Source organism: Anomaloglossus baeobatrachus, chromosome 8, assembly GCF_048569485.1.
Source record: "Anomaloglossus baeobatrachus isolate aAnoBae1 chromosome 8, aAnoBae1.hap1, whole genome shotgun sequence".
NCBI lineage: Eukaryota > Metazoa > Chordata > Amphibia > Anura > Aromobatidae > Anomaloglossus > Anomaloglossus baeobatrachus.
In genome coordinates this window covers 17620141-17647723 of record NC_134360.1, presented here as the reverse complement: position 1 = coordinate 17647723, position 27583 = coordinate 17620141, and the positions used below count along the sequence as shown (strand labels likewise).

Below are 27583 nucleotides of genomic sequence, written 5' to 3'. Positions count from 1 at the left end.
TAATATTTTAGTGAAAATTTCAAGATCTGCATTGAGTAATGCTATGAGTCTGTAATTGGCGCAGTCCAGAATGTCCTTTCCTGGCTTTGGAATCAGTGCAATATATGAGTGCAACATAGTCGTGGGAATAGGAGAGGCTGTAAGGAAGTCATTGAATAACTTAGCCAAATAAGGAGTGCCCCATATGTCTTATAATAAAGATAAGTCAGACCATCTGGGCCTGGTGACTTACCATTAGGGAGTAGTTTGCGTATCTCACCTAGTTCCTATTGTGTGATTTCCTTATTGGCGATAGATGCCATTTCCTTGGTAACAGTGGGCAATCTACACTGTTGAAGAAAAGACTGGATCAATTCCCTCGTTCCTCAGGGTCAGCGAGAATAGTGTTAGGGAGGGAGTATAATTTTGATAAATAGTCTTGGAAAGTCTTGGCTATTTTAGTAGGGTCATATAAAACAATCCCTTTAGCATCTTTCAGTGCGTATGTGGAAGAGTTCCCACTATCTTCCCTCAGTTGTCATGCCAGAAGAGAGTGGGACTTATTCCCCTTGTCTTAATATTTGTGCCTACTATAGAGCAATAGTTTTTCATCTGAGAGATGTAATTGTCTTGAATTGTAGATAAGAACTTGCAGCTTTTAGCACAACCCGAGGAGTCTATGTCCTACTGAATGTCTGAATAGTTGAAAATCCCCATAAATAAGGACCCAATTATTATTATTTGCTGACTTTTTAATTTGTTGCAGCATTTCATCCTCTACTTGTTCAGCTAGGTTAGGAGGCTTATAGCAAACTCCAATTAGCAGCTTTACATTATTGCCCTCACCATGTAAATTAATCCATATTGACTACGGTACATTGTTACAGCTCTCCCCAATGTCGTAATTGAGCACAGGACTTAAGTTAGAATTGATAAATATACACACCCCTCCAACTTTTTTATCTTTCCTGTGTTTTCGAAATGTGGTGTAATCCTCTATGTTTGTCACCCAGTCATGGCTCTCATCCAGCCATATTTCTATAATGCCCACCACATCATAATCTGTGGTTGTCATAAGAGTCTCCAACTCATTTTGTTTACAAGACGTCTTGCATTTGCCAGCAGAGATTTAATATTATTAACACTTTTCTTACTCCTCATCTTCCTGCTTTCCTTGCCTGTCCCTGCCCCCTTAAACCAGCCTTGACCCCTACTGTCTCACTTTGTCTACTTTATACTTTTTTGCACAACTACTCTCCCTACCCCAGATACTAGTTTAAAAGCTCCTCCATTCGTTTGACCATTTTTTCCTTCAGCACAGCTGCACCCGCCCTATTGAGGTGCAGTCCGTCCCTACCATAGAGCCTGTAGCTGACAACGTCAGCCCAGTTCTCCATGAACCCAAATACCCCTCCTTCCTGCACCAATTTCTAAGCCACATATATGTCTCCCTAAGCTACCGCTGTCTTTCTAGTGATGCTTGTGGCACCGTTAGTATTTGTGAAACACCACCTTGGAGGTCCTGGACTTCAGCTTCTCTCCTAGGTCCCTGTAATATTTTTTAAGGACCTTCCACCTCCCTCTAACTTTGTCATTACTACTAATGTGCAAGATCACTGCTGGGTTTTCCCCAGCCCCACCCAGAAAACTGTCTAACCGAGCCGCAATATGCCAAACCCTAGCACTACAACACACTATTCAGCATTCACAGTCTCGGCAACAAATGACCCTGTCTGTCTGCCGGCCTTTGTTGCACTCCTATTTCCCTCCTTCCTACAGCATTTGTGTTCCTGGTTGTTAGGAACAACATCTTGCTGTAGTGATTCTAGTCCTGACCCTGCATCCCCAATTTCAGCCAAACAGGCATATTTATTAGTGTTCCGACCTGGCTGGTAAGACACTTACTTGAGTCTTCTGGGGTACATCCACCGCCCCACTGCAGGTCACTGGTAGAGATGTAGCAGGATAACACATGACACAGGCAGAATCTTTGCAACACAACAAACACTTTATTTGACTTGCAATCTTCAGGACAGTCATGGCCACTTTCTCTATACGTTTCTGTTCCGCTTCTGCTGTTCTGTTGGGTACTTTCCTTTCTAGCTCTTGCCCTGGGTATTAGCCTTCCAGCTCCTGAGTCTAACCTTCTGCTTTTCCCTGTTTCTTAGCTTTGTGGCTTCCCGTGTTCAATTTTCACCTCGGGTGGTATCTAGGTTGCCCAACACGAGAGAAGCCGTAAGCTCATAACACAATGGAGGCAACCTCCCAGTTCCCTGACAGAACCTAGTCCACAGGTCGTCCGCACCTCAGGAACCTCTCTGCAGAACTCCTTCACTTTCTGATCTGTCTCACTAACCACTGTCATCACTCTTCCCACCTTGCTCTAAGTTTCCTCAGTTATGAAAAGTATCTAACTCTATGCATGCTAGCACCTACTTATCACTCATCCTAATACTAACAAACTCTTATCCACACCTTGTATTCTAACATTCTTATCTCACTCTCTACACATTAATAACACATTATAGGTTACACTATAAATACTTTATATCACTATAAAATGTTATGTACATTATACAGTAATACCATAAAAGCATTTATCTTCTTACGCCTCAGCACTAGGTAGCGACGGCTCCTACGTACAGCTGGCTCTGCAATGTCGGGGAAACACATCCTTCTGAAGCAGCGCTGCTCAGCACATATAAAACACTTAGCATAAAATGCAGTAATACAGCACAGTACTCAGTAGGGGTGGAGCTACTCGACCACCTCCAACATGCCTCCGTCCTTAAATCTGGCAGTCTTTGGCCAGGACTTTACTAAATATTTTTTTATGTATACTGCCTGCATTTACTTTACAAGTAAAATATATCTTTGTACCGTGTTAGCCAGTAGAGATAAAAAAATTGTTTAAGTGTCTTTAGTTCCATAAAGATGCGGTACATTCTGGTATCCTCCATTTTGATACAAGTAAAATATATCTTTGTACCGTGTTAGCCAGTAGAGATAAAAAGATATATTTTACTTGTATCAAAATGGAGGATACCAGAATGTACCGCATCTTTATGGAACTAAAGACACTTTTTTTTTATCTCTACTGGCTAACACGGTACAAAGATATATTTTACTTGTATCAAAATGGAGGATACCAGAATGTACCGCATCTTTATGGAACTAAAAACAATTTTTTTGCATTTACTTTGGAGTCTATGTTGACCATAGGCCAGAGTCCAAACTATTTGAGCGCCAAACAAGGACACAAAGGTGCATGAACAGACTGTCTACAAACAGCAGTCTCTGATTCGCCAGCATCAGCTTGATTTTGTTAAACTGCCATTTCCAGGAAGGATGCATGACAGTCCCTGACCCACTCCACAAGTCTCCTCCACCTCCTTCTTTCTCTGCGGATGCTAGTACTGGATACACTGTCGTGAAGCACCGGGGTAAAGATAAGGTCCATGGGTAAAAGTCCTTGGGAAAAGGAGGGCAAATTCTTTGGGACAAAGGGGCAATGTCCTTGGGCCAAGGGGTGAAGTCTATGGAACAAAGGGCAGTTTTGGCATTCCAGCACAGGGGTGGGGTGCAACATGCACAACAAAAGATGAGCGGAAAAACAAACAAAAGTACCTTTTGGCTGCTCTGGCCACCTTCAGAGTGCAGATCTCCAGAGTTATTCTCCTGCGGAACTGTCCCGTAATGGAGGTGCAACCAGCACAACTCGGGTACGTCATAGAGTTCCGGTTCTTTTTCTGTAAATATATATAGGTGGCCAAACACTACAGCCATGTGCTTAGAGACCTGTCCACCCTCAAGGTCACAGCCAGATTCCCCCCTTGGACCACATTCACCATAGCTAGGGGGGTTTCCTATTACTAACAAACCCTTATCCACAGCTTGTATCCTATCCTACTTAACATTATTATCTTACTCTATAAACATTGCTAACACATTAGTGACACATGACAGGTTACACTATAAAATACTTTCCGTCACTATAAAATGCACATTATGCAGTAATACTATAAAAGCATACATTTATCTTATTAGATCTCAGCGCTAGGAGGCGCCAACTGCTACACCCAGTCAGCTCTGCAATGTTGGGGAAACACATCCTCCCGAAGCAGCAGTCCAGCACAGATACAAAAGACTTTGCATAAAATGTAGTAATACAGCACAGTACTCAGTACTTGACCACCTCCTACATGCACATACAGAAAAACCTCAGATGCAGATTAAAATGCACCAGTGCTGTAATTTATTTTGGGATTATGGTTTTCAATTTTGACTAATTCAAAATTTGTGTTTGTAAGGAAAATTTCTAGAAATTACAATATAAGATTTTTTTTTTCTTTTAGTTCTACGAAAATGACAGAACATCATGCTGGGAGTTCTACCGATATGGAGCTTGCCAGTAAGCTCCATGAGACTGGATTGGATCCTGATTATTGGCTTTGTGTGCTTGAAGAAAAACTGGGCATTAATAGCATACAATCAATACTATTCGTTCAGCCTGAAGACTGCTCTTCACTAGATGAGAAGACCCGTTATCCATGGGAAAAAAGAGCATTACGCAAACTATTCAATGTACCAGATAGCAATACAAATATTACCCAAACACAAGAGAAACGATGTCAAGTAATACAAGAAAAAAATGAGCAGGCAATGAAGATGATAACTGAACTAAGAACATTACAATCTGAAGGAAAAGATCGACATGATAAGGCGGTGAAGCAGAAAGAAGACGACATACGTAAAGCCCTTGAAATACCTTCTGAATGTTCTGCACCACCTGGAAAGTCATTAGTGGATCTTCTAGATCAATATGAAAAGCAGATTAAGCTCATAGAAGAATCATTTCTCAGAAAAGAGAACATAAAAGATGAAGACATCCTTAAGTATGCTTCTGGGGGATTGGCACTTGAGGGAATTTTCCAGACAAAAAACATTGACGATGTGTTTCGCAAGCGTGAACCACTACTGTGTGTTCCAAAAAGTTTGCAACTTCTTGGACCGGAGCAAAGTCCAGTTTTTCAGCAAAAAGAATTTACATCCCAAATTGAAGAATCGAGTTTTCAGAAAAAAGTTGAAAAAATAGGGTTAAGTTTAAGTAGCTCAATCAATTTTAGTTTTATGGGCTTTAGTTTAAAAAGTAGTACAGATTATAGCAAAAACTCAGAATCTGAGAGAACCAGTCAACACTCAAGTAAGAGAACATATATTTGTACAACGAGATACAATTACATCCCGTTAGCATCATGTTACTTTACTAAGGATCAGCTGAGGCTCTCTGAGGCCGCCCTAAATGGATTAGAAGACATTGTAAAACTAATTGGCATACATTCGGATGAGCAAATTGTAAAAAAAAAATGCACTGAATTTTTCAAGAGGTTTGGCTCCCATGCTAACCTAGGACCTATACACTTTGGGGGAATATATTGGTGGAAAGCTTCCATGGAAGGCATTGAATTGAATCAGATGAATGAGGCTAAAAGAATGTCATCTGAAGCACTTAACTTCTATATAGGTGCGAGTTTTGCTGGATGTGGAGGAGATTTTGGCTTATCAAAAACAGATCTACAGGCTTCTATTGACAGATCAACTATGTCCAAATTTCAGAAAGACATTCAGTTTTTTTCTACTAAAACTGGAGGTCCATCAGAAGTTGATTCTCTCATTCAATGGAGATCAGGTCTTATATCAAGCAACAAGACCTGGAGTGTGATAGATCGTGGAATTCAGCTAATGCCTATTTGGGAGATTATAGTGAGCAATCACAGGGATCAGTTTACAGATGTCATGAAACTTGCTTCATGTTTATGTGATTCTTACACGTCATCAACTGGTCTGACTTCAGAAACGATGATTGGGGAACATCTAGTGGATGCTTTGGAAAAAAAAAAAGTGTTGTTGCAAGAAGTAAAATCCTGGAAAGCTGAAAATTGGGAAGAACAATTGAAACAATTGACTGATTTTAAACAAACATTAAGTGAAATAACGGGAAATTATAGCGCTTGGGTGAACCTGTGCCTGTCAGATAAAGGTCTGCAAGAATATTTATTTACAATTGTTAAACAATACGAAGAAAGTACAGAAAAAGATGTATACCTCATAAGAATTTTATTGAAAGAGCTACTTGAGACACATATCTATTCAGTTGATCATTTTCCACATGCCTCTTTAATCATGAAGTGGATTTATAAATCAGAAGATAATGAACGAGAGCAGATTAATGTGTCAGAGTTTAATGAACTCCTTAATGTTCTGCAGAAATCAAAAGAAAATATTTCTCAGGTTACATTCTCTCTGTCGTCATCCACCGAACAACAGTATCAAGAAAAGATTAAAGCTACCCAGAACATTAACCTTTCACTTAATTCAATTTTGAAAACGATGAGGGAGACAAATCAGAAAGATGCGGAATTATTGATCCTCCTTATTGCAAATAACTTTGGATACTGTGTGAAAAATCTCTACTTCCGGAACATTTTAGGATATAAAGATATTGAATTCTTACAGACTAACTTGGAAGAAGTCCATAAGGAGTACACAAACCTCAAAGGTCAGTGCGATGAACGGGCGCAAGCATTCGTCCTTTACACAGGATTAACATCTGCAGGGGAATACAAAGAAATGACTTTGCAACAGAAAACCGAACGTTTGATTTTCATGAAAAGTCAACTAGAAGGTTGTATTTTCTCTAGTGTTGAAAAAATAATTATTCAACATTCTGAATTTTGTGACTGGAGCAAAATGGAAGATTATCTGAGAGCGTTTGCCTATGGAAGTGTCATAAAAAAGGAATTTAGCACAGATGAAATTGCTAAGGAGCTGGAGATTATCTGTAAGGATGAAAAAAACATTAAAAACATTGAGGAAGAAACTGACAGCAGCAGCATGGACGAAGACTTTCTGCAATTGTTGAAGAGGCTCGACCTAATAAGATATTATCCACAGAAATTGAAAACTGCTGATTTTCATAAGATATTTAAATCTTCTATGACTGAAACCCAAACTTTAAAGGAAAATCAACTTTCTTTCCATTATCTACAAAGGCTGCTGATGCTGGACTATCGCACTAGATACATACAATGCAAAAGTGCTGATAATCAAAATCAAAAGAACACAGTGACCATAAATGAAGAAGATAACAATAACTCATTTGATAATTTCTTCGATGATTTCATGGATGACAATGGGGACTTAAAAAAAAATAGTGCCAATAATGAACAACCTATTCACCCTATGGATGTGCAGATGACAATTTTTTATTGTGCTAATGATTTTATGCGACAATATATTTACACGAAACTTTCAATTTGTCAGTTTGCTCTACCATTTCTGGTAAGAAACCCCAACACAAAGTGTATTGAATTTCCTCTTTGGTCATTTCAAGAAGTTAAAAAGAAATGGAAAACAAAAAATGGAACCGAAAATGATGATAAATCTAACAACAAATTTGTTACTGAAGCTGAAACTCCTATTGTATCTTTCATTCGCTTGGGTGCATCAAGTTTCTCTAAGTCACAAATAGTCAACTGGCTAATGAGCAACCAAAGACATGACATCTTCTATCACCGCCATTGCAAAGGAAGTACGAAGAACTGTTTGCTCATGAATGGCGTTACAGAAATTGCTTGGTATTGCCCAGGTGGAAAGGATGATGATAAGTTCAATGACTGTATTGCGTTTACTAATCTACATGGTGATGCCAGAGCATACGATGAACAAGTGCAATTTTTAAAAGAGATTTCCTCAGTCATTGTAGTCTTGTTCAACAATTCTGATGTAAGAGAAGGAAAAGGGAAAATGCTTTTGCAGCAATTATATGAGTCTTCCACACCATTAATCTGTCTTCTTGCAGACAAAGAATACACTCAACCAAAACCTAGTTCAAAATTAAAAATAGGGTTGAAAGACAGAAACGAAGCAGATTTAGTAGATGGAATAGCAAATGCAATGCAATCATTATTGACCACGTCGAATAAAAAATCCTCTCTTTACAAATGTGCAAGTATAGCCAAAAATCAAGGATTTGTGATGGACGTGGACAAGGAGCAGTGCAAGCGAGGAAAAGAGCAAGCAGAGGTTCTACTGTCATTACTAAAAGAAAAAAATGTATCAGCCATGAAAAATGAATTTCTCCCATTACAAGGTGAACTCTGGCACAAGTGGAGCAAAAAAGACAAGGAACTCACTAGACTCACAAGAAAAAATAATGTGAGTATTGAGCAACAACGGAGTGATATCGAGTCTCAAAAGCAAACGCTAAGAAACAAACAACTAGAAAAAGCCTTTCCTCTGAACGATTTTATGCGATCTCTCCTGCATATTCTACATTCCAATGATCAATGCTCAAAATTGTATTTTCTGCAGTGGTTTAAAATGTTTTTGGATGATTTATCTTCAGAAACATTATCAGCTTTATATCAAGAATATCACAATATTTGGTCAGGTTTAAAGTTGGAAAAACAAAAAGGCAAAAACAAACGTTTTTTACAAAAAATCGAAGGCAACATGGAAGAACTATCCAAAACGATAAATAACTCAACATTTGGACTTGAGCACATTCTCCGAGAACTGGGACAAATTTATGAAGCTTTAGGTATATTCCCTGAAAAAGATAAAACCTTTTTCACTTTACCAAAAATTGCAGCACAGCTAATGGTTTCAGGGCATCCAATTGAGCTTATGGATGGTGACGCTGCACATGTACCCGTGAAGTGGGTAGGAGCTGTTCTGGACGAACTGGTAGGAATATTAGGAGATAAAAAGCTTTATATCCTTTCTGTACTAGGTATTCAGAGTACAGGTAAATCTACTTTACTCAATGCTATGTTTGGCCTGCAGTTTGCAGTGAGTGCTGGAAGATGTACTCGAGGAGCTTTTATGCAACTTATTAAGGTTGATGAAGAACTTAAGCATGAACTAAAGTTTGAATATTTGCTTATAATAGACACGGAGGGATTAAGAGCTGTCGAACTATCAAAAACAAATGCGGTGAACCATGATAATGAACTGGCTACATTTGTAATCGGCTTGGGTAATCTTACTGTAATTAACATTTTTGGTGAAAATCCTTCTGAAATGCAAGACATCCTACAGATTGCAGTCCAAGCATTTCTGAGAATGAAGCAAGTAAACCTCAGACCAAGCTGCTTATTTGTCCATCAAAATGTTGGAGAGATCACAGCCAAAGAAAAAAACATGGAGGGAAGAAGGAGACTTCAAGAGAAATTGGATGAAATGACATTGTGCGCCGCACAGCAGGAGCAGTGTGATGTCACTTGTTTTAATGATGTCATTCAGTTTGATGTAAACACCCATATTCACTATTTTGCCCACTTATGGGAAGGTGACCCACCCATGGCTCCTCCAAATCCAAGTTACAGTGAAAATGTTCAAGAATTAAAGAAGATCATACTTCAGTCAGGAAAACAGGAAGAACAAGCAAATATTTTAAGTATTTCAACATTTAAAGCCCGTGTTAATGATCTGTGGACTGCACTGCTAAATGAAAACTTTGTTTTCAGTTTTAAGAATTCTCTTGAAATTGCAGCTTATAACAAACTGGAAACAAAATACAGTCAGTGGGCTTGGTCTATTAGAGAGCACATGCTGACTCTTCAAAGAATGATCAACAACCAGATTCACAACAATGTGATAGAATCCGTAGACAAGGCTTCTCTGACCAAGCAATTTGATAGAAAATACAATAACATTCAGGAAGATCTCAAGAATTTTTTTACTGAAGAAAACGATAGTGAACTATTAGTGCAATGGAGAACAAATGCAGAAAAAAGACTCTTTACTCTAAAAGATGATCTTATAGATGAGATGAAGAAAAAAGCTGATGAATTATTTACAGCAAAAATTAATTGTAAAAAAATTGACACTTTTAAGGAGAAATATGAGGATGAAATGTTCGAGAAAAGCAAAAACATGGCCCTGACTTTAAAAGGGAGAAATTTAAGTGACGAAGAATTGCAGGAAAAATTCAATGAGATGTGGATAGGCTTAATTACTAAAGTATCAGACAAAATACAAATGCCTTCGCCTCCCAAGATCCACCAAGATTTAGAAAACGTTTTCCTAGAGCGCTTCAAAACAGAAACCAGTCTTGTCGCTACAATAAGCGAATCTCATAAATGGAAGGATTTTCCGACAGTGTTCTCTAACTACATGCAGAGTAAACAAAGCTCATGGTTTAATGCAGCGACATGGTTTTCTCAAAAACTTAACTCTAATAATCAAAATAAAATTGAAAATACTACGAATGCACTAAAGAAGCAAATTGATGAATATATTGATAAAAAAGAGCAAGACAAAATGGATTATCAATGTATCTATTTTTATGAAATTTTGAACATCATAAACATGGAAATAAATACGTTGCTGGATAACAAACTGAAGTTTCTGACAGAATACAAACTGTATGTATCACTATTCTTGTGCCAAAGAGCCGCCAGAAGATTTATCCAAATATCAGATGCTTTTAGAAAAGCCAATAATCCCATTGTTTACCTAGAAAGTAAGAAGGATCAATTCTGGCAGAGTTTTAAAATCTCCTGTAAGGAAACTAAAGAAACAGCATCACTAGCCGAGTTTTTGTGTAATACACTAAAAGGCTCCATTCAACAAGAAGTGACGGAAAAAGCGGCAATTCAGTTAGCAGGTGACATGAAAAGCAACGATCATTCATTAAATGGGAACAGATCAAAACTGGAGTATTGTTTACTGAAGTCACTGGCAGAAAGGGAAAGTTTCTCAGATTACATGACCTATATCAAAGATCCTAAATCGTCAGTTCAAGTATTTTTAAAACAACGTGTTGACCTGTATTGTAGTGAAAAGGCCAAAATCTCTGAAATTCTGAAAATTAAAGTGGATTTTTTTAAACAATTGATTTCAAAAGCTATAGATAAATCAACCAGGGAAGTCGCAGACAAAAATGGAGATGTGAAATCATGGCTGGCAATTTTTTGCCAAAGGCTTGGCAATGAAATGAAACTTTCATCAAAGGATCTGAAAAGTGTTCAATATCAGGATATCAATGACATACAGTTTCTTAAGAAGGCAATGTCAACAGCTTTAGAAATTATAGTAAATAATCTGAAAGATGAGTTATCTGAATGTGATCTGAGTAATCTGAAAGAAAAGACATTCACAATGTTATTTGACCAGTTTGCCGGATGCTGGAAACAGTGCCCATTTTGTGATGCTGTTTGTACACATACTACAAATACACATGATGGATGTCACAGCATGCAGTTCCATCGTCCAAGCGGTTTAGGAGGGAATAAATGGGAAAATACTAAACATTTTGCCATAGAAATATGCACTAGTGTAGTATCAAGCGATCTATGGTGGATAGAAGATAGTGGCAAAAAATTTCGCTTCAGGGATTATAAAAAGGCAGGATCTCCTTACAATGAGTGGACCATTACTCCAGACCAATCTTCTTTAGTTTACTGGAAGTGGGTTACTTGCCGTTTTCAATCTGATTTTGAAAAAAGATATAACTTAATCTTTGACGGTCGAGGAAAGATTCCTTCACAGTGGAAAAGTTATTCCAAACAGGATGCCATTAATGAGATAGAGAAATTCATATAGTCATCCTTAGTACTCAATAGACTGTTGCTCATTTAAAGTCAATATGGCCACATAATATGATTATTGATTCTTTAAAGGTGTTATGCAGGACTAACATATTAATGACCTATCCCCAGTGTAGAATATTAATTTGAGATCACTGGGTGCTCAACATCCAATAACTCCAGCCAGAACTAAGTGATGTCGGGGAATACAATAGCCTTCTACATTGTTTAGTGACCACTGTTGACTACTCCATTTTATCTCCTATCAAGTAAAATCTATTCTTGTTAAGTAATGATAAGGTCCCCCATTATCAGATGAGAATTGATTCAGCAGTGGCCAGAACTTAATGCCGTACAGAGCAGAACACTGCAACCCCATTTTTTTTGCTTAGAAGTAGAGATGAGAGAACCCGTGGAAGCTCGAATTGGCGTCTGGAACCAAACCGTACCTTCACTAGTCCGGACTTGGTCTAAACCTCAATGGAAGTCACTGATTGGCAGTTTGAGTCTCCACCCACATACAGCCAGCTATAGTAGAATACTTCCAGGGGCGGGTGATTGGGGCTTTTCTATTTTTTTTGGGGGGGGGAGGGGTAGCACACTACATCCAATCACGCTGTTATTACCACCAGTGCAACACATTCAATCACTGCAAGCGGCTCGCACAGGGCTGTGCACCAAGAGTACTTGAACACAGCGATGCTTGCAAAAGAGTGGTCAGCATACGTAAAGCATCCGAACGCTGTTTTGTTTTTTTTTCTTTAAAGGTAATATGAAAAAGTCGGTGTTCCGGTGTTCGGGCTGAAACCAAACATCTGGTTTGCTCAACTCTACTCAGCTTTTTATCATCCAATCAAGTGAATTGAAGTTAAAAAGGAGTACTTGGCGGCAACTGCTGTGCTCTGTCCCATATTTCGCTTAGTTCTGGCTGCTCCCAGAGTGATTTTTGCCTGATCAGTGGGGCTGCTGGGTGTTGGACCCCTATAAAGCTAAAAATAATAGGCTATGTATGAGATCAACTTCAGTCCCAGATAACCCCTTTCATGTAAATAATATTGAACACGTACTATGGGATAAGGACATTGACTATCAAATGAAACAATGAAAATACTATAAACAGGTCAAATCTTATTTGGGAAATGACTATAAATATGAACTCTGCTGGTTAGATGAGTTCAATTATCATACGTTAATTGCAAGATGTGCCACTACTGGAACCCCATAATGATCAAACCAGGAGCAACTGTTATAATTCCTCTGCAGAACAATCACAAGGGATATGAAAAATTACACAATACCTATTAACATAAAGAGGTTGTCAATGCAATACAATTATGTGGCAAGGTTCTGAACAAATGTCACGCTTTCATTAACTGGCAATTCACTAATATAGTAACTTTTTTATAGCTAACAGGTAGATCAATGATGATTTCATTTTATTGCTAATAAAAATATAATATTTTAAATCCGCTTTTTGGTATTTCAAGGACCCTTTAACGACCCAGAAAGATTTCATTTTTGTACTTTGTTGTTTTCCTCCCCTCCTTCCAATAGCCATCTTTTTTTATTTTTCCTTCCTCATAGCTGTAATCAGGGCTAATTTTTGCGGGAAGGGTTGCTTTCATTTTGTGTTATTTTAGTAATGGAAAAAAAAATGTAAAATTTGCACAAGAAAGAAAAAGATGGCTTTTTCTGGCATTATTTTCTGAGACCCGTTAACGTTTTACTTTTCTATCCATAGAGCTGTGTGAAGGTTTGGGGTTTTTTTTGTGCGCTGATCTGATGTTTCTATTGATACAATCTTAGGTTACATATGATGAGGGGGGTTTTTGGCAAGTGTGGTGACCAACAAAAGCAAATTTGAAACGTTTTTATGTCTGCATTAAACTTATTGTTTTAATAATTTTAGCTTTTAATAAAACATACTTTTTTGGACAAGACCATATTAAATGTTTTTTTATTATTATTTTATATGATTAATGGGGGATAAGTGGGGGTATTCAAATCGTTATTTTTATTAGTTTTTTTTAAAATTGTTATTTTTTTTTAGTTTCCATAGTAGACTTGAACCTGCCATCATTCAATCTTTTATACTATATACTGCAATATAATAGTACTGCAGTATATAGGGAAATCTTGGATCTCCTATGGAACTCGAGTCTTTGGTTTTATAAAGCAATGCCAAAAATGACATAAGAAACTTATACATAAACAGTATAAAAAATGAAACTCTTGAAACACTGAAGTGCTGGCCCTGGGACCACCGCAGTGCAGAATAAGTGACAGCACAAAACAAGACTACAGATAAACAGGGTTTATTTACAGGCAGGGACACGCAACTGCAGTGAGGAAGCGGGAAGGGGGTATGAGGAAATTGCAGAGGCAATAAACAAATAAACTGCTTAGCTGGGTCGGACTACAGCCGTTACCTCAACTATTACAGCACAAAGTGGGAACAGTACAGAATCATCAAAAATATACCTAGCTACGCTACGCTACAGTTTTACTGGTCTCCACTACTGGGGCCACACGGCTAATGACTGCGGCCTACACTACGCTCTAACCAAGGTGGACAAATGGAGACTCACAGTACTGTGGTGAAAAAACGTCTCTCTCCGGGGACAGCAGGGGTCGTTGGCATGCACTTCTCCAGGAGAGGCAAGAGGAAACTTTTCTTCTCTTCTGGCACTTGGCAGCTGGGCTCCTGCAGGCGATGTCTTCCCTTCTTAGGATCCTGTCCTGGTTAAAGTCTGGGTCCTCTCACAGTCCAACCCACAGAAGTATCGCAGCTGGCACCGTTAAACTTCCCACTCCGTGCTTATCGGATTCTCCTCAGGCAGTGTCCAGCAAGATTACACCACCTCAGTGACACAACTACTCATATCTCTCCCTCTGTTCAGTGTCTGCCTCATAGACTCTTTCCCACACTTTTTCTGCTCGGTTAAACCACACACAGTCCAAAGGCGGGAAGGCAATATCCAGTCCAACACACACCTGGAACAGGGGGCATTGTTGCCTTAGTTAAAAAAAGTATGTAGTTCTGTGCTTGCCAGCACCTCCATATTACTTTCCCTGCCACTAACAAATCTTCTATCCATTCCTATGCATATAACTATAATACATTTATGACACAGCATAGCTTACACTGTAAAGTAGTCTTAAGCACATGTTATTCAATCCACTGTAATACAACACCTAGTAGGAGAGTGGGTATCTCCTACACGCCTCCCTTCATAAAGATGGCTATCCACGGCCGTGATGACGTGAGGGCATAAGTCAGTCAAGGAAGCCTGCTTCTTCAGGTTCTTTAGTTTCTGGTAATGGCTCTACAATGAAGGGTGATTAGCTCTCTTATCAAACCAGACGGTCCCACAGTGTAACACAGGAGGGTATGTCGTACGCATAACAACTATAGTAAAAGAGAACAACATAGGCAGCGCAGATAACACAAACTATTTCACATCTCTGACTGGAGGGACCCCTGCAGTAGACATCTGGGATCTCAGGAAGTCCTGACCTTCGGGCTGGACCTGATTGTCTCCCGGAGAAACAATTTGCACTGGGATTTCAGGAAGGTTTGGCTGTTCCTCACACCGAGGTAGTGGTTCGGCTGTGGAATCACTGATGTCAGTAGGCCAGGAACTCTCAACCACGCCTGGAGCAGACCACCAGTCTTCGTCACCATAATAGCCAGACGACACGGTCACAGGAATGGGGTTGGCACTTTAGTGGTTACCAGAGTACAGGAACTTCAATACAGCAGGGCCTCAGCATATTTTGGTGGAGAATTCAGGGACAAGCTGAACCGTCTTCAACCTGGACCTTATAGACGGGACCTTCAGCGTACACCTGTTCTATTACTTTGTAAGGCTATACCTCCCACCTTTTACTCAATTTGCCCTTGGGACGCTTCTCTTGGACCAACACACGATCTCCGGTCTGAAGGGAAATCTCCCATTGTACACTTTCTTCTGCAACTGTTGTCTGGCTGGACGTTGGATGGTCTGTCAACGTTGCTGATGTTCTTTCCCCAGGAGGTGACTGTTCGCTCTGTCAGATATTTCGGTTGGTCTAAGTTCAGTTCAAAAACCTCTCATCCAGCTCTCCCGATTAGCAGCAGTTAGGGACTGTATGCCATAGTGGAGTGAACGCGATTGTTATAAGCCTACACCAATTCTGACAGGTTGTCTGGCCAATGAATTTTATTTTCCTCTTCCAAAGTCCTCAGCATCTGGAGTAATCTCCGGTTGAAGTGCTCACATACTCTCTTGCCCTGGGGGTGGTAGGGAGTGGTCCTAGACCGCTCAATGCCATACAAATGACACAACTCCTCCGTTACATTGCCCTGGAAACATGTGCCCTGGTTACAATGGATTCACTTTGGGCACCCATACATTCGGACTAAATCTTGACAAAATCACCCACGTAGCTGATTCAGCAGTCTAATCTCTAGTCGGAGTGACCACAGCAAATTTGGAGAAATAATCAGTTATGACCAAACAGTACTGTGGCCCCTGAGCTGAGTGTCCCAAAAGAAGATAATCATCAAGACTTCTAATGAATGCTTAGCTCAGATGGTGTGGATGGGTGCCCTTTGTTCGGTGCTCTTGACGAGATCACACACTCAACAGCACCGACAGACTTCTACTACAAACACCAATGTGGGGTAGTACATGTACCGCTGCAGCCACTGATAAGGCTTGGCTGCGCCGGAGTGGGCCCCAAACATATGCACTTCTTTGACAACTTCATGCACCAGACTTCCTGGGAGGACTACCTGCCACCTCACTTAAGAGTCTTTTGGGTGTTGTTTTCTACTATAAAGTACGGTCCCCAAGAGCTCCAGTGATTCCCACTGGTGGAGTATGTTCTTTATTTCGGCATCGAGACTGTCTCTTCCTTGGCCAGTTTCTGCTGCTGGGCTACCCACTGTTTCATCTGTCGCACACCTTCATCTTGAACATGTCCCCACTCTTCTTTGGTTTGCCCCAGGACTTGGATAGTACACACACACTTCTCCACCTGACATAACCGCCACAACTGGGGGTATGAACTTCCGGTAGTCAGGATTATCTTCCTCTTCTACAAATTCATCATGGTCTCCTAAGGGAATCTCAATGGTTACTGTCAACAGTCCATCCGCATTAGCGTTCTCAGTGGTGGCACGGTAACAGATACTGAAGTCGAACTTGGCTAGACGGCCCATCCACCGCTGCTCTAGGGCTCCCTATTTGGCATTCTACAGATGGGCTAAGGGATAGTTATCTGTTCAGGCTTGAATATTGGTGCTTGTCAGGAAGCCCGCAAATTTTTCTGTCATGGCCCACACTAGGGCCAAAAGATCCAGACGAAAGGAACTGTAGTTATGGGGGTTTCTTTCTGTGTCCTGTAAGGACCTCCTTGCATATGCAATAACTCATTCCCATCCATCTTGTTCCTGTGACAAAACAGCTCCGAGCATGTGGAGGCTACTGTTGGTATACAGTAGAAGGGGCTTGTAAAATCCGCATAAGCCAATATCGGTGCCGTGGTAAGTGCATCCTTCAGGGCCTGGAAGGCCTCATCTAGTTTCTGGGACCAGTGAATGGCCAGATTTCTTGGCACTGCAGTCATTCCTCTCTGTAACTCATTTAGGGGGCCCACCAACATTGCAAAGTCCTTTACGAAGTGGCAGTAGTAGCCAGTTAGACCTAAACAAGATTTTAGTTCTCTCAAGGTTCTGGGAGTTGGCTACCACTGGATAGCAGCCACATTCTCCTGGGACAGTAGTACTCCATCTCACAACATGGTATGACCCAGATACTCAATCTCCATCTTGAAGAGATGGCATTTCTTGAGTTTCACCCTCAGATTGTGAGCCCGTAAGCAGCCGAGTACCTGTCTCAGTTGGTTGAGATGTTCTTGGAATGAGTTGGGAGTTTGTAGGATTGGTTGGTTGGTAGCAGTGACTCGGACCAATGTCTCTCACTAGGGCTTGGTCAGTGCCTGGAAGTGTTGATTGAAGTACGCTTCTGGCATGCTCGTTACTTACGACCATCTACTAAGCAGTCTACTAGGATGCCCTCGAAGTCAGCATGCAGGATAGGGCTTCCGGCCACTAAATGCTCATTGTCATAAGGGGCGGTTTCTCTTTTCCCTTCCACACAGTGCACCACACTACTGCGGGGGTTAGTAGTTTAACAACAGCTCTTGTTCAGCTTAGGAATCCTTGCGACACTCTCTGGCCCAAATGCCGATTAACAGAGGATGTCCTCTCTCCTCCGGAATCTACTCTGGTTCTGGCATCCAGTCTCTACAAATTGCTTGAGGGAGTAGCATGGCTGTGGCAGGCCTAAATGACGCAACTCTGTTGTGGGACGTGGAGGGTAAGGCTGGTAAAGTTATTGTGGAGCCAAGTAAGAGGGTTTAGAGATCAAGAGATTACTGAACTCCTGTTCCATCTGAGCCAGCTTTTCCTGCATGTTCGTCAGGGAGGTCTGTAGGTTATGCACCTCTTGTATAAGGAACGCTTCCTAGGTGGGGCCTCTGCCAGTGTTGGCAGTGTGGTAGCATATGACTCCGGAAGTGCAGACCTCTTTCTTGCTTTGGGCAACTGCCTCCACCAGAATCTACCAGAACAAGATGGTCTGGTCTGCCCGGACATGCTCCGACAGGGCTCGCTAAAGAGTTATAAAGTCCCAGTATAAACTGTTCCAAGAGGATCCGGTCGACGGGCCCTAAGCCACCAGTCCCAACCTCTTCCTTTTTCTGGATCTCAGCCATCATCTCCTGTAATACTGTGACATACTTGGAAACATCCTCTCCTTCCCGCTGTAATCTAGAAAACAATTTTGCTAAGAGGTGTCCTGCACTTGCGGTCTCACCATATATCTCTTCTAAGAAGATCGCTAGCTCTTTTAGAGTGCTGCGTGTGTTCTCTGGTTGTAGGCAGAAGCTTCAAAGGGCTTCACCCTCTAGGGTAGTCAAGGCGATTTCTACTTTGAGAGCAGGGCTGATGTTGTAAACTTTTATGACGCCTTGTAAGCGTTACACCCAATCTGACAGCAGTATATATTTACCGTCGAATCTGGGTAACACATTAAATATGGTATCCATCGGAAGGGTTCTTGCAGGGGTTCCACCATTGCCTGCAGCAGCCTCATTAACATTACCTACAACATTTATGCCATGACTATCTGCAGCCTCCATCCTGGTAACCATAACCCTGCTCGCAGCACCACTTGAAGCAATGGCCCAAGGACCACCGCAGTGCAGAGTAAGTTGCGGCACAAAACGAGATTACAGATAAGCAGGGTTTATTTACAGGCCGGGACACGCAACTGCAGCAAAGCAGCGGGAAGGGGGTATGAGGAATTGCAGAGGTAATAAGCAAGTAAACTTCTTAACTGGGGCGGATTACAGCCATCGCCTCAACTATTACACCACAAAATGGGAACAGAACAGAATCATTAAAAATATAATTAGCTATGCTACGCTACAGTCTCACAGGCCTCCACTACTGGGGCCACTTCAGGGACAGCAGGGGTCGTTGGCGAGCAGTTCTCCAGGTGAGGTAAGAGGGGACTTTTCTTCTGTTCTGGCACTTGGCAGCTGGGTTCTTCCATGCAACGTCTTTTCTTCTTACGGGTTCTGTCCTGGCTGAAGTCTGGGTCCTCTCACAGTCCAACTCACAGAAGTGTCGCAGCTGGCACCGTATATCTCCCCACTCCATGCTTATCGGATTCTCCTCAGGTAGCGTCCCACAAAATTACACCACCTCAGTGACACAGCCACTCATATCTCTCCCGCTTGTTCGGTGTCTCCCTCACAGACTCTTTCCCACACTTCTGCCGGGTTAAACCACACACAGTCCAAAGGAGGGGAGTCGTCGGCCAGTCCAACTCACACCTGGAACAGGTGGATTGTTGCCTTAGTTACCAAAAGTATCTATGCTAGTTCTGAACTTGCCAGCACCTGCACATTACTCTTCCTGCAACTAACAAACCTTCTATCCATTCCTATGCATATAACTATAATACATTTATGACACAGCATTAGTGATGAGCGAGTACTAAAAAGCTCGGGTGCTCGAAGCTCGGGCCGAGCCTCCCAAGATACTCGTGTACTCGGCCCGAGCAACGAGCCCAATGTTATCCTATGGGAGACCCGAGTATTTTTGTGAAATGACCTCCCGGCAGCATGGAGAAACCCTAAAAATGTCACAAAAGTCTCAGAAGAGTGCTCAAATGACATGGCAACAGCATGGGGAAGACCCCTTGAAGCATTTATCACTCAAAAGTCACAGCTGTGAACAATTTTGTCCGCGTTTTACGCCATTTTTACGGACTCACCAGAAAACCTTCCAAAATGACCCCAAAATGATTTTTCATGGCGGAAATGTTAAGGGCACATACCCAATAGTGAGATAGATCTGGTGTATGTTACTTTTTGAGATCAATACATGAAAGATTTTACGTGAAAACATTGTGTGGCACTCCGATGTCCCTGAGAAGAGACGTACATGAAGGCCTCTTGAGTCTAATGTGCCCATTTTGAGGAAGTGAGTCTTTGTAGTATTTTCCTTTGCCAGGGCAGTCCTAAATTGTGAGGTTCACCAATGCCCCTGCATACAGACGTGCATGAGGGCCTCAAAACATTAAGTGTCCATTGTCAGGAAGTGGGTGTATTATAGTATAGCCCTTAGGCAGGGCAGCCAAAAATTGGGAGGCTCCACATTGTCCCTGGGTAGAGACGTGCATGATGGCCTTTAAACCTGAAGTGCCCATTGTAAGGAAGTGGGTCTATTTCAGTATAGCCCTTTGCCAGGGCAGCCAAAAATTGGGAGGCTCCACATTGTCCCTGGGTAGAGACGTGCATGAGGGCCTCAAAACATTAAGTGTCCATTTTAAGGAAGTGGGTGTATTTCAGTATAGCCCTTAGGCAGGGCAGCCAAAAATTGGGAGGCTCCACATTGTCCCTGGGTAGAGACGTGCATGAGGGCCTCAAAACATTAAGTGTCCATTTTAAGGAAGTGGGTGTATTTCAGTATAGCCCTTAGGCAGGGCAGCCAAAAATTGGGAGGCTCCACATTGTCCCTGGATAGAGACGTGCATGATGGCCTTTAAACCTGAAGTGCCCATTGTAAGGAAGTGGGTCTATTTCAGTATAGCCCTTTGCCAGGGCAGCCAAAAATTGGGAGGCTCCACATTGTCCCTGGGTAGAGACGTGCATGAGGGCCTCAAAACATTAAGTGTCCATTTTAAGGAAGTGGGTGTATTTCAGTATAGCCCTTAGGCAGGGCAGCCAAAAATTGGGAGGCTCCACATTGTCCCTGGATAGAGACGTGCATGATGGCCTTTAAACCTGAAGTGCCCATTGTAAGGAAGTGGGTCTATTTCAGTATAGCCCTTTGCCAGGGCAGCCAAAAATTGGGAGGCTCCACATTGTCCCTGGGTAGAGACGTGCATGAGGGCCTCAAAACATTAAGTGTCCATTTTAAGGAAGTGGGTGTATTTCAGTATAGCCCTTAGGCAGGGCAGCCAAAAATTGGGAGGCTACACGTTGTCCCTGGGTAGAGACGTGCATGAGGGCCTCAAAACATTAAGTGTCCATTTTAAGGAAGTGGGTGTATTTCAGTATAGCCCTTAGGCAGGGCAGCCAAAAATTGGGAGGCTCCACATTGTCCCTGGGTAGAGACGTGCATGATGGCCTTTAAACCTGAAGTGCCCATTGTAAGGAAGTGGGTCTATTTCAGTATAGCCCTTTGCCAGGGCAGCCAAAAATTGGGAGGCTCCACATTGTCCCTGGGTAGAGACGTGCATGAGGGCCTCAAAACATTAAGTGTCCATTGTCAGGAAGTGGGTGTATTATAGTATAGCCCTTAGGCAGGGCAGCCAAAAATTGGGAGGCTCCACATTGTCCCTGGGTAGAGACGTGCATGATGGCCTTTAAACCTGAAGTGCCCATTGTAAGGAAGTGGGTCTATTTCAGTATAGCCCTTTGCCAGGGCAGCCAAAAATTGGGAGGCTCCACATTGTCCCTGGGTAGAGACGTGCATGAGGGCCTCAAAACATTAAGTGTCCATTTTAAGGAAGTGGGTGTATTTCAGTATAGCCCTTAGGCAGGGCAGCCAAAAATTGGGAGGCTACACGTTGTCCCTGGGTAGAGACGTGCATGAGGGCCTCAAAACATTGTTCCCATTGCAAAGGAGCGGGTCTCCTGTCGTTGTAATGTCCATTCTGCAAAGAATGGGCGAAAAAATTTACCACTGGGGGTATACCTGAAACAAAGACCTAACTATTGTAACGGTCATCATGATGGCGCATGAGGAGAAGGAGGAGCAGTCCAGCGATTATCCAAAGTCGAGAAGTGTACCCATGGGTGAGTGGAGGTACATGGCAAACTTTAAATTCCGCTCTCATTTGCTGGTGGTGTGGTGAAGTCTGGCCCAATCCAACCCTTGTTCATCTTTATCAGAGTCAGCCTGTCAGCATTTTCAGTTGACAGGCGGGTGCGTTTATCTGTAATGATTCCACCTGCGGCACTAAAAACACGCTCTGACAAAACGCTAGCAGCAGGGCAGGCCAGGACTTCCAAGGCGTAGAGAGCCAATTCATGCCACGTGTCCAGCTTGGATACCCAATAATTGTAAGGCACAGAGGAATGTCGGAGTACAGTTGTTCGATCTGCAAGGTACTCCTTCAGCATCTGGGCAAACTTAGGATTTCTTGTGGCACTACCCCGCACCTCAGGGGCTGTGGTACGTGAGGGGCTGAGAAAACTGTCCCACATCTTAAAGACTGTTCCCCTACCTCTGGCGGATTGGACTTGTGCCTCTCTCGGCTGTACGCCTCGGTTGTCCACTGATTCCTGACCTATGCCGCTAGCGTTTTGTGAGGGGAATGCTTTGCCTACTTCCGTGAGTATGGCCTTCCGAAACTGCTGCATTTTGGTTGACCTCTCATCCACGGGAATAAGAGACAAAAAGTTCTCCTTGTAGCGTGGGTCTAACAGTGTTACCAACCAGTAATGATTGTCGGCCAAGATGTTCTTAACGCGAGGGTCACGAGACAGGCAGCTTACCATAAAGTCAGCCATGTGCGCCAGACTCTTAACAGCCAGGACTTCAGTAGCCTGACCAACAAGATGACTGAACATGCTGTCCTCCTCCTCCTCCTCCTCCTCCTCCTCCTCATCTACCCTGTCCTCTGGCCAGCCACGCTGAATCGAGGATATGACTGGTGTGCATGTCATATCCTCAATTTGGCCGGAGAGTTGCTCCATGTCTTCATCCTCCTCCTCGTCATAGTCCTCCACTGCACGTTGTGATGAGACGAGGCTGGGCTGTGTGTTATCACCCACACCCACTACTGTTTCTTGCTGCAACTCATCGCGCTCCGCCTGCAATGCATCATGTTTGTTTTTCAAAAGGGACCGTTTTAGAAGGCAGAGTAGCGGTATGGTGACGCTAATAATGGCGTCATCACCACTCACCATCTTGGTGGAGTCCTCAAAGTTTTGGAGGATGGTACATAGGTCTGACATCCATCTCCACTCCTCAGGTGTTATGTGTGGAGTTTGACCCATTTCCCGACGGCTTAGGTGATGCAGGTACTCAACAACTGCCCTCTTCTGCTCACATATCCTGACCAACATGTGCAGAGTTGAATTCCAACGCGTGGGGACATCACACACCAGTCTGTGAGCCGGAAGATGCAAACGGCGCTGAAAGCCGGCAAGGCCGGCTGAAGCAGTAGGTGACTTTCGAAAATGTGCAGACAGGCGGCGAACTTTTACCAGCAGATCAGACAGCTCTGGGTATGACTTTATAAACCGCTGAACCACGAGGTTGAGCACATGGGCCACGCATGGAACATGTGTCAGCTGGCCTCGCCTCAAAGCCGCCACCAGGTTCCGGCCATTGTCACAAACGACCTTTCCTGGCTTTAGGTTCAGAGGTGTGAGCCAGTGATCTGCCTGCTGTTTCAGAGCTGTCCACAGCTCTTCTGCATTGTGGGGTTTGTCACCTATGCAGATTAGCTTCAGCACAGCCTGTTGCCGCTTCGCCGAGGCAGTGCTGCAGTGCTTCCAGCTTGTGACTGGTGTGGAGGGCACAGTGGATGAGGATGCGCAGGAGGAGGAGGAGGCTGAAGAGCATGACATTCCGGAGCTGTAGAGTGTGGGTGAAACACTGACTGAGGTAGGGCCTGCAAACCTTGGTGTGGGAAGGACGTGTTCCGTCCCTCGCTCAGACTGGGTCCCAGCTTCCACAATATTAACCCAGTGTGCCGTCAACGAGATGTAGCGGCCTTGCCCACAAGCACTTGTCCACGTGTCTGTGGTTAGGTGGACTTTGGGTGAAACAGCGTTGTTCAGGGCACGTGTGATGTTTTGTGACACGTGGTTATGCAACGCGGGGACGGCACACCGGGAGAAATAGTGGCGGCTGGGGACCGAGTAACGTGGGACAGCTGCCGCCATCAGGTCACGGAATGCTTCTGTCTCCACCAGCCTAAAAGGCAACATTTCCAGCGCAAGCAGTCGCGAAATGTTAGCATTTAGAACTGTGGCATGTGGGGTGTTGGCAGTGTATTTGCGCCTGCGTTCAAAGGTTTGCTGAATGGATAACTGAACGCTGCGCTGGGACAAGGACGTGCTTGATGATGGTGTTCTTTCTGCGTAGGCAACTGCAGGTGCAGGAGTGGAGGAGGCTTGTTCGCAGGCAGCATGGACAGAGGATTGGCTCGCATGCACAACCAGCGAAGACGTAGCAGTGACATCAGCAAGCACTGCTCCTCGACTCTGTTGTACTTCCCACAAAGTCGGGTGCTTGGCTGACATGTGCCTGATCATGCTGGTGGTGGTCAGGCTGCTAGTTTTGGTACCCCTGCTGATGCTGGCACGGCAGGTGTTGCAAATGGCCTTTTTTGAATCATCTGGATCCAACTTAAAAAACTGCCAGACTCGTGAAGACCTAACATTTGTACAGGCACCTTGTGTCGTCGTGTTGTTACGGGGAACGGTTGCCTGACTTCTGCCTGGGACCACCACCCTGCTTCTTACTGCCTGTTGTGATGCTACGCCTCCCTCCCCCTGTGCACTGCTGTCCTCGCTCTGCATATCCTCCTGCCAGGTTGGGTCAGTTACTGGATCATCCACCACGTCGTCTTCCTCTTCCGCACCCTGCTCCTCCTCCTGACTTGCTGACAATTGTGTCTCATCATCGTCCACCACTTGTTGAGACACGTTGCCAACTTCGTGAGAACGTGGCTGCTCAAATATTTGGCTATCTGTACAGACGATCTCCTCATGACCCACTTCAATATGAGCTGGCGAGAGGCCAGAATGTGTGAATGGAAACGTGAACAGCTCTTCCGAGTGTCCAAGTGTGGGATCATTAATGTCCGAGGAGGACGTGTACTCAGCCTGGTGGTAGGAAGGAGGATCAGGTTCAGAAATGTGCGGTGCAGTATCACGGCTACTGACACTTGACCGTGTGGAAGACAGAGTGTTTGTGGTGGTGCCAATCTGACTGGAAGCATTATCCGCTATCCAACTAACAACCTGTTGACACTGGTCTTGGTTCAAGAGCGGTGTACTGCTGCGGTCCCCAAGAATTTGGGACAGGACGTGCGAGCGACTAGATGTGGCCCTTTGTTGTGGCGAAATTAGAGCTTGCCCACGACCTCGGCCTCTGCCTGCACCACCATCACGTCCACTTCCTTGTTCCTTGCCAATGCCCTTGCGCATTTTGCAATGCTGTGCACTGCTGACGTGTATATTCACTACTTGTGCGTTATATCAAAGTTTCTGGAAATTGCACACCAGTGCACCTGTACGCTGCCACCAACAGGCACACACGTGCGGTTTTAAAAACCAAGCACGGACGCAATAATAACCTAACACAGGTTTTAGGAGCAAAAATTAAGAACTCTGACACTATCAGCCACTGCTGACTGACGTGTATTATACACTACACTTGTGCGTTATATAATAGTTTGGTAAACGCACACCAGTGCACCTGTACGCTGCCACCAACAGGCACACACGTGCGGTTTTAAAAACCAAGCACGGACGCAATAATAACCTAACACAGGTTTTAGGAGCAAAAATTAAGAACTCTGACACTATCAGCCACTGCTGACTGACGTGTATTATACACTACACTTGTGCGTTATATAATAGTTTGGTAAACGCACACCAGTGCACCTGTACGCTGCCACCAACAGGCACACACGTGCGGTTTTAAAAACCAAGCACGGACGCAATAATAACCTAACACAGGTTTTAGGAGCAAAAATTAAGAACTCTGACACTATCAGCCACTGCTGACTGACGTGTATTATACACTACACTTGTGCGTTATATAATAGTTTGGTAAACGCACACCAGTGCACCTGTACGCTGCCACCAACAGGCACACACGTGCGGTTTTAAAAACCAAGCACGGACGCAATAATAACCTAACACAGGTTTTAGGAGCAAAAATTAAGAACTCTGACACTATCAGCCACTGCTGACTGACGTGTATTATACACTACACTTGTGCGTTATATAATAGTTTGGTAAACGCACACCAGTGCACCTGTACGCTGCCACCAACAGGCACACACGTGCGGTTTTAAAAACCAAGCACGGACGCAATAATAACCTAACACAGGTTTTAGGAGCAAAAATTAAGAACTCTGACACTATCAGCCACTGCTGACTGACGTGTATTATACACTACACTTGTGCGTTATATAATAGTTTGGTAAACGCACACCAGTGCACCTGTACGCTGCCACCAACAGGCACACACGTGCGGTTTTAAAAACCAAGCACGGACGCAATAATAACCTAACACAGGTTTTAGGAGCAAAAATTAAGAACTCTGACACTATCAGCCACTGCTGACTGACGTGTATTATACACTACACTTGTGCGTTATATAATAGTTTGGTAAACGCACACCAGTGCACCTGTACGCTGCCACCAACAGGCACACACGTGCGGTTTTAAAAACCAAGCACGGACGCAATAATAACCTACTAACAGGTTTTTTTGGGGAGCGACAATTACAGTACAGACAAGTCAGACACTATCTGGACTGTTTTACACTGTGTACACCAGCCCCAGATATGAAGGCTGGTATACGGTCACCACTACCCTGCCTGCCTGCCTGCCTGTATACTGCTACAATAGTCCTGACAAGGACTCTTTTGGTCACTAGCCTGTATTCAGACCTGGCTATACCCTGCCTGTATATAGCAACAATAGTCCTGAGAAGGACTCTGCTACTGTACTCCGACCTGGCTATACCCTGCCTGCCTGTATACAACTAGAATAGTCCTGAGAAGGACTTTTGGTCACACTGTTTGCAGCCCTGCAACTGAAAAAGCTATAAAGGGCCGCAAAGCTTTCCCTGAATCAGCGACACTCTCCCTACACTCACTGTCAGAATAGCTGTGAGCAGAGCACAGCGCGCCGGCCGATATAAAGGCTCGGTGACGCTGTGCAGGCCGGCCAATCACTGCAATTCCACAACTAACAGGGCTGTGGCATTGCAGTGGTCTGCCAGCCAATCCCTGCATGAGGGCTGGCTCTCAAAAGAGCGCCAACATGCAGAAATGAAGACCACGAGTAAAGCACGAGTATCGCGAGATTACTCGGTCCCCGCCGAGCAGCCCGAGTACAGTGATACTCGTGCGAGTACCGAGTAGTGACAAGCATGCTCGCTCATCACTACACAGCATAACTTACACTGTAAAGTGGTCTTAAACAAACACATCATGCAATTCACTGTAATACAACACTTAGTAGGAGAGGGGGCCTCCTGACCATCTCCTACACCATGAGGCTCAAAAAGGATTATGATGTATCTAACTTATTAGGTCATCTTTTTTTATCTGGCCATTCTTCTCCTATCCACAGACCCACTAGAGATCCATTTAACCATCAGTTCGCACACCAACCTCCTATAGATATACTTCTTTCTCCCTGTCTTTCTTTCCCTTTTACTGTCTCTTCTTTCTAAAAAAAAAATTGAGAAA

The 27583-nt window shown here is 43.4% G+C and overlaps 1 protein-coding gene and 1 long non-coding RNA gene across 3 annotated transcripts in view; one reads left to right on the top strand and one right to left on the bottom strand.

Annotated features, from left to right (window-relative positions):
* Positions 1–13511, top strand: part of LOC142249617 (interferon-induced very large GTPase 1-like) — a 32526-nt gene extending 19015 nt beyond the window's left edge. The window contains exon 3 of the mRNA XM_075321347.1: positions 4335–13511. Coding sequence (XP_075177462.1) covers positions 4345–11589 — 7245 coding nt within the window. The 5' untranslated portion in view covers positions 4335–4344 and the 3' untranslated portion in view covers positions 11590–13511. The remainder of the gene's footprint in view (positions 1–4334) is intronic.
* The window catches only part of LOC142249621 (uncharacterized), a 97781-nt gene continuing 76749 nt past the window's right edge, over positions 6552–27583 (bottom strand). For both annotated transcript variants that reach the window (XR_012725083.1, XR_012725084.1), the window contains exon 3: positions 6552–6589. This is a non-coding gene — a long non-coding RNA (uncharacterized LOC142249621). The remainder of the gene's footprint in view (positions 6590–27583) is intronic.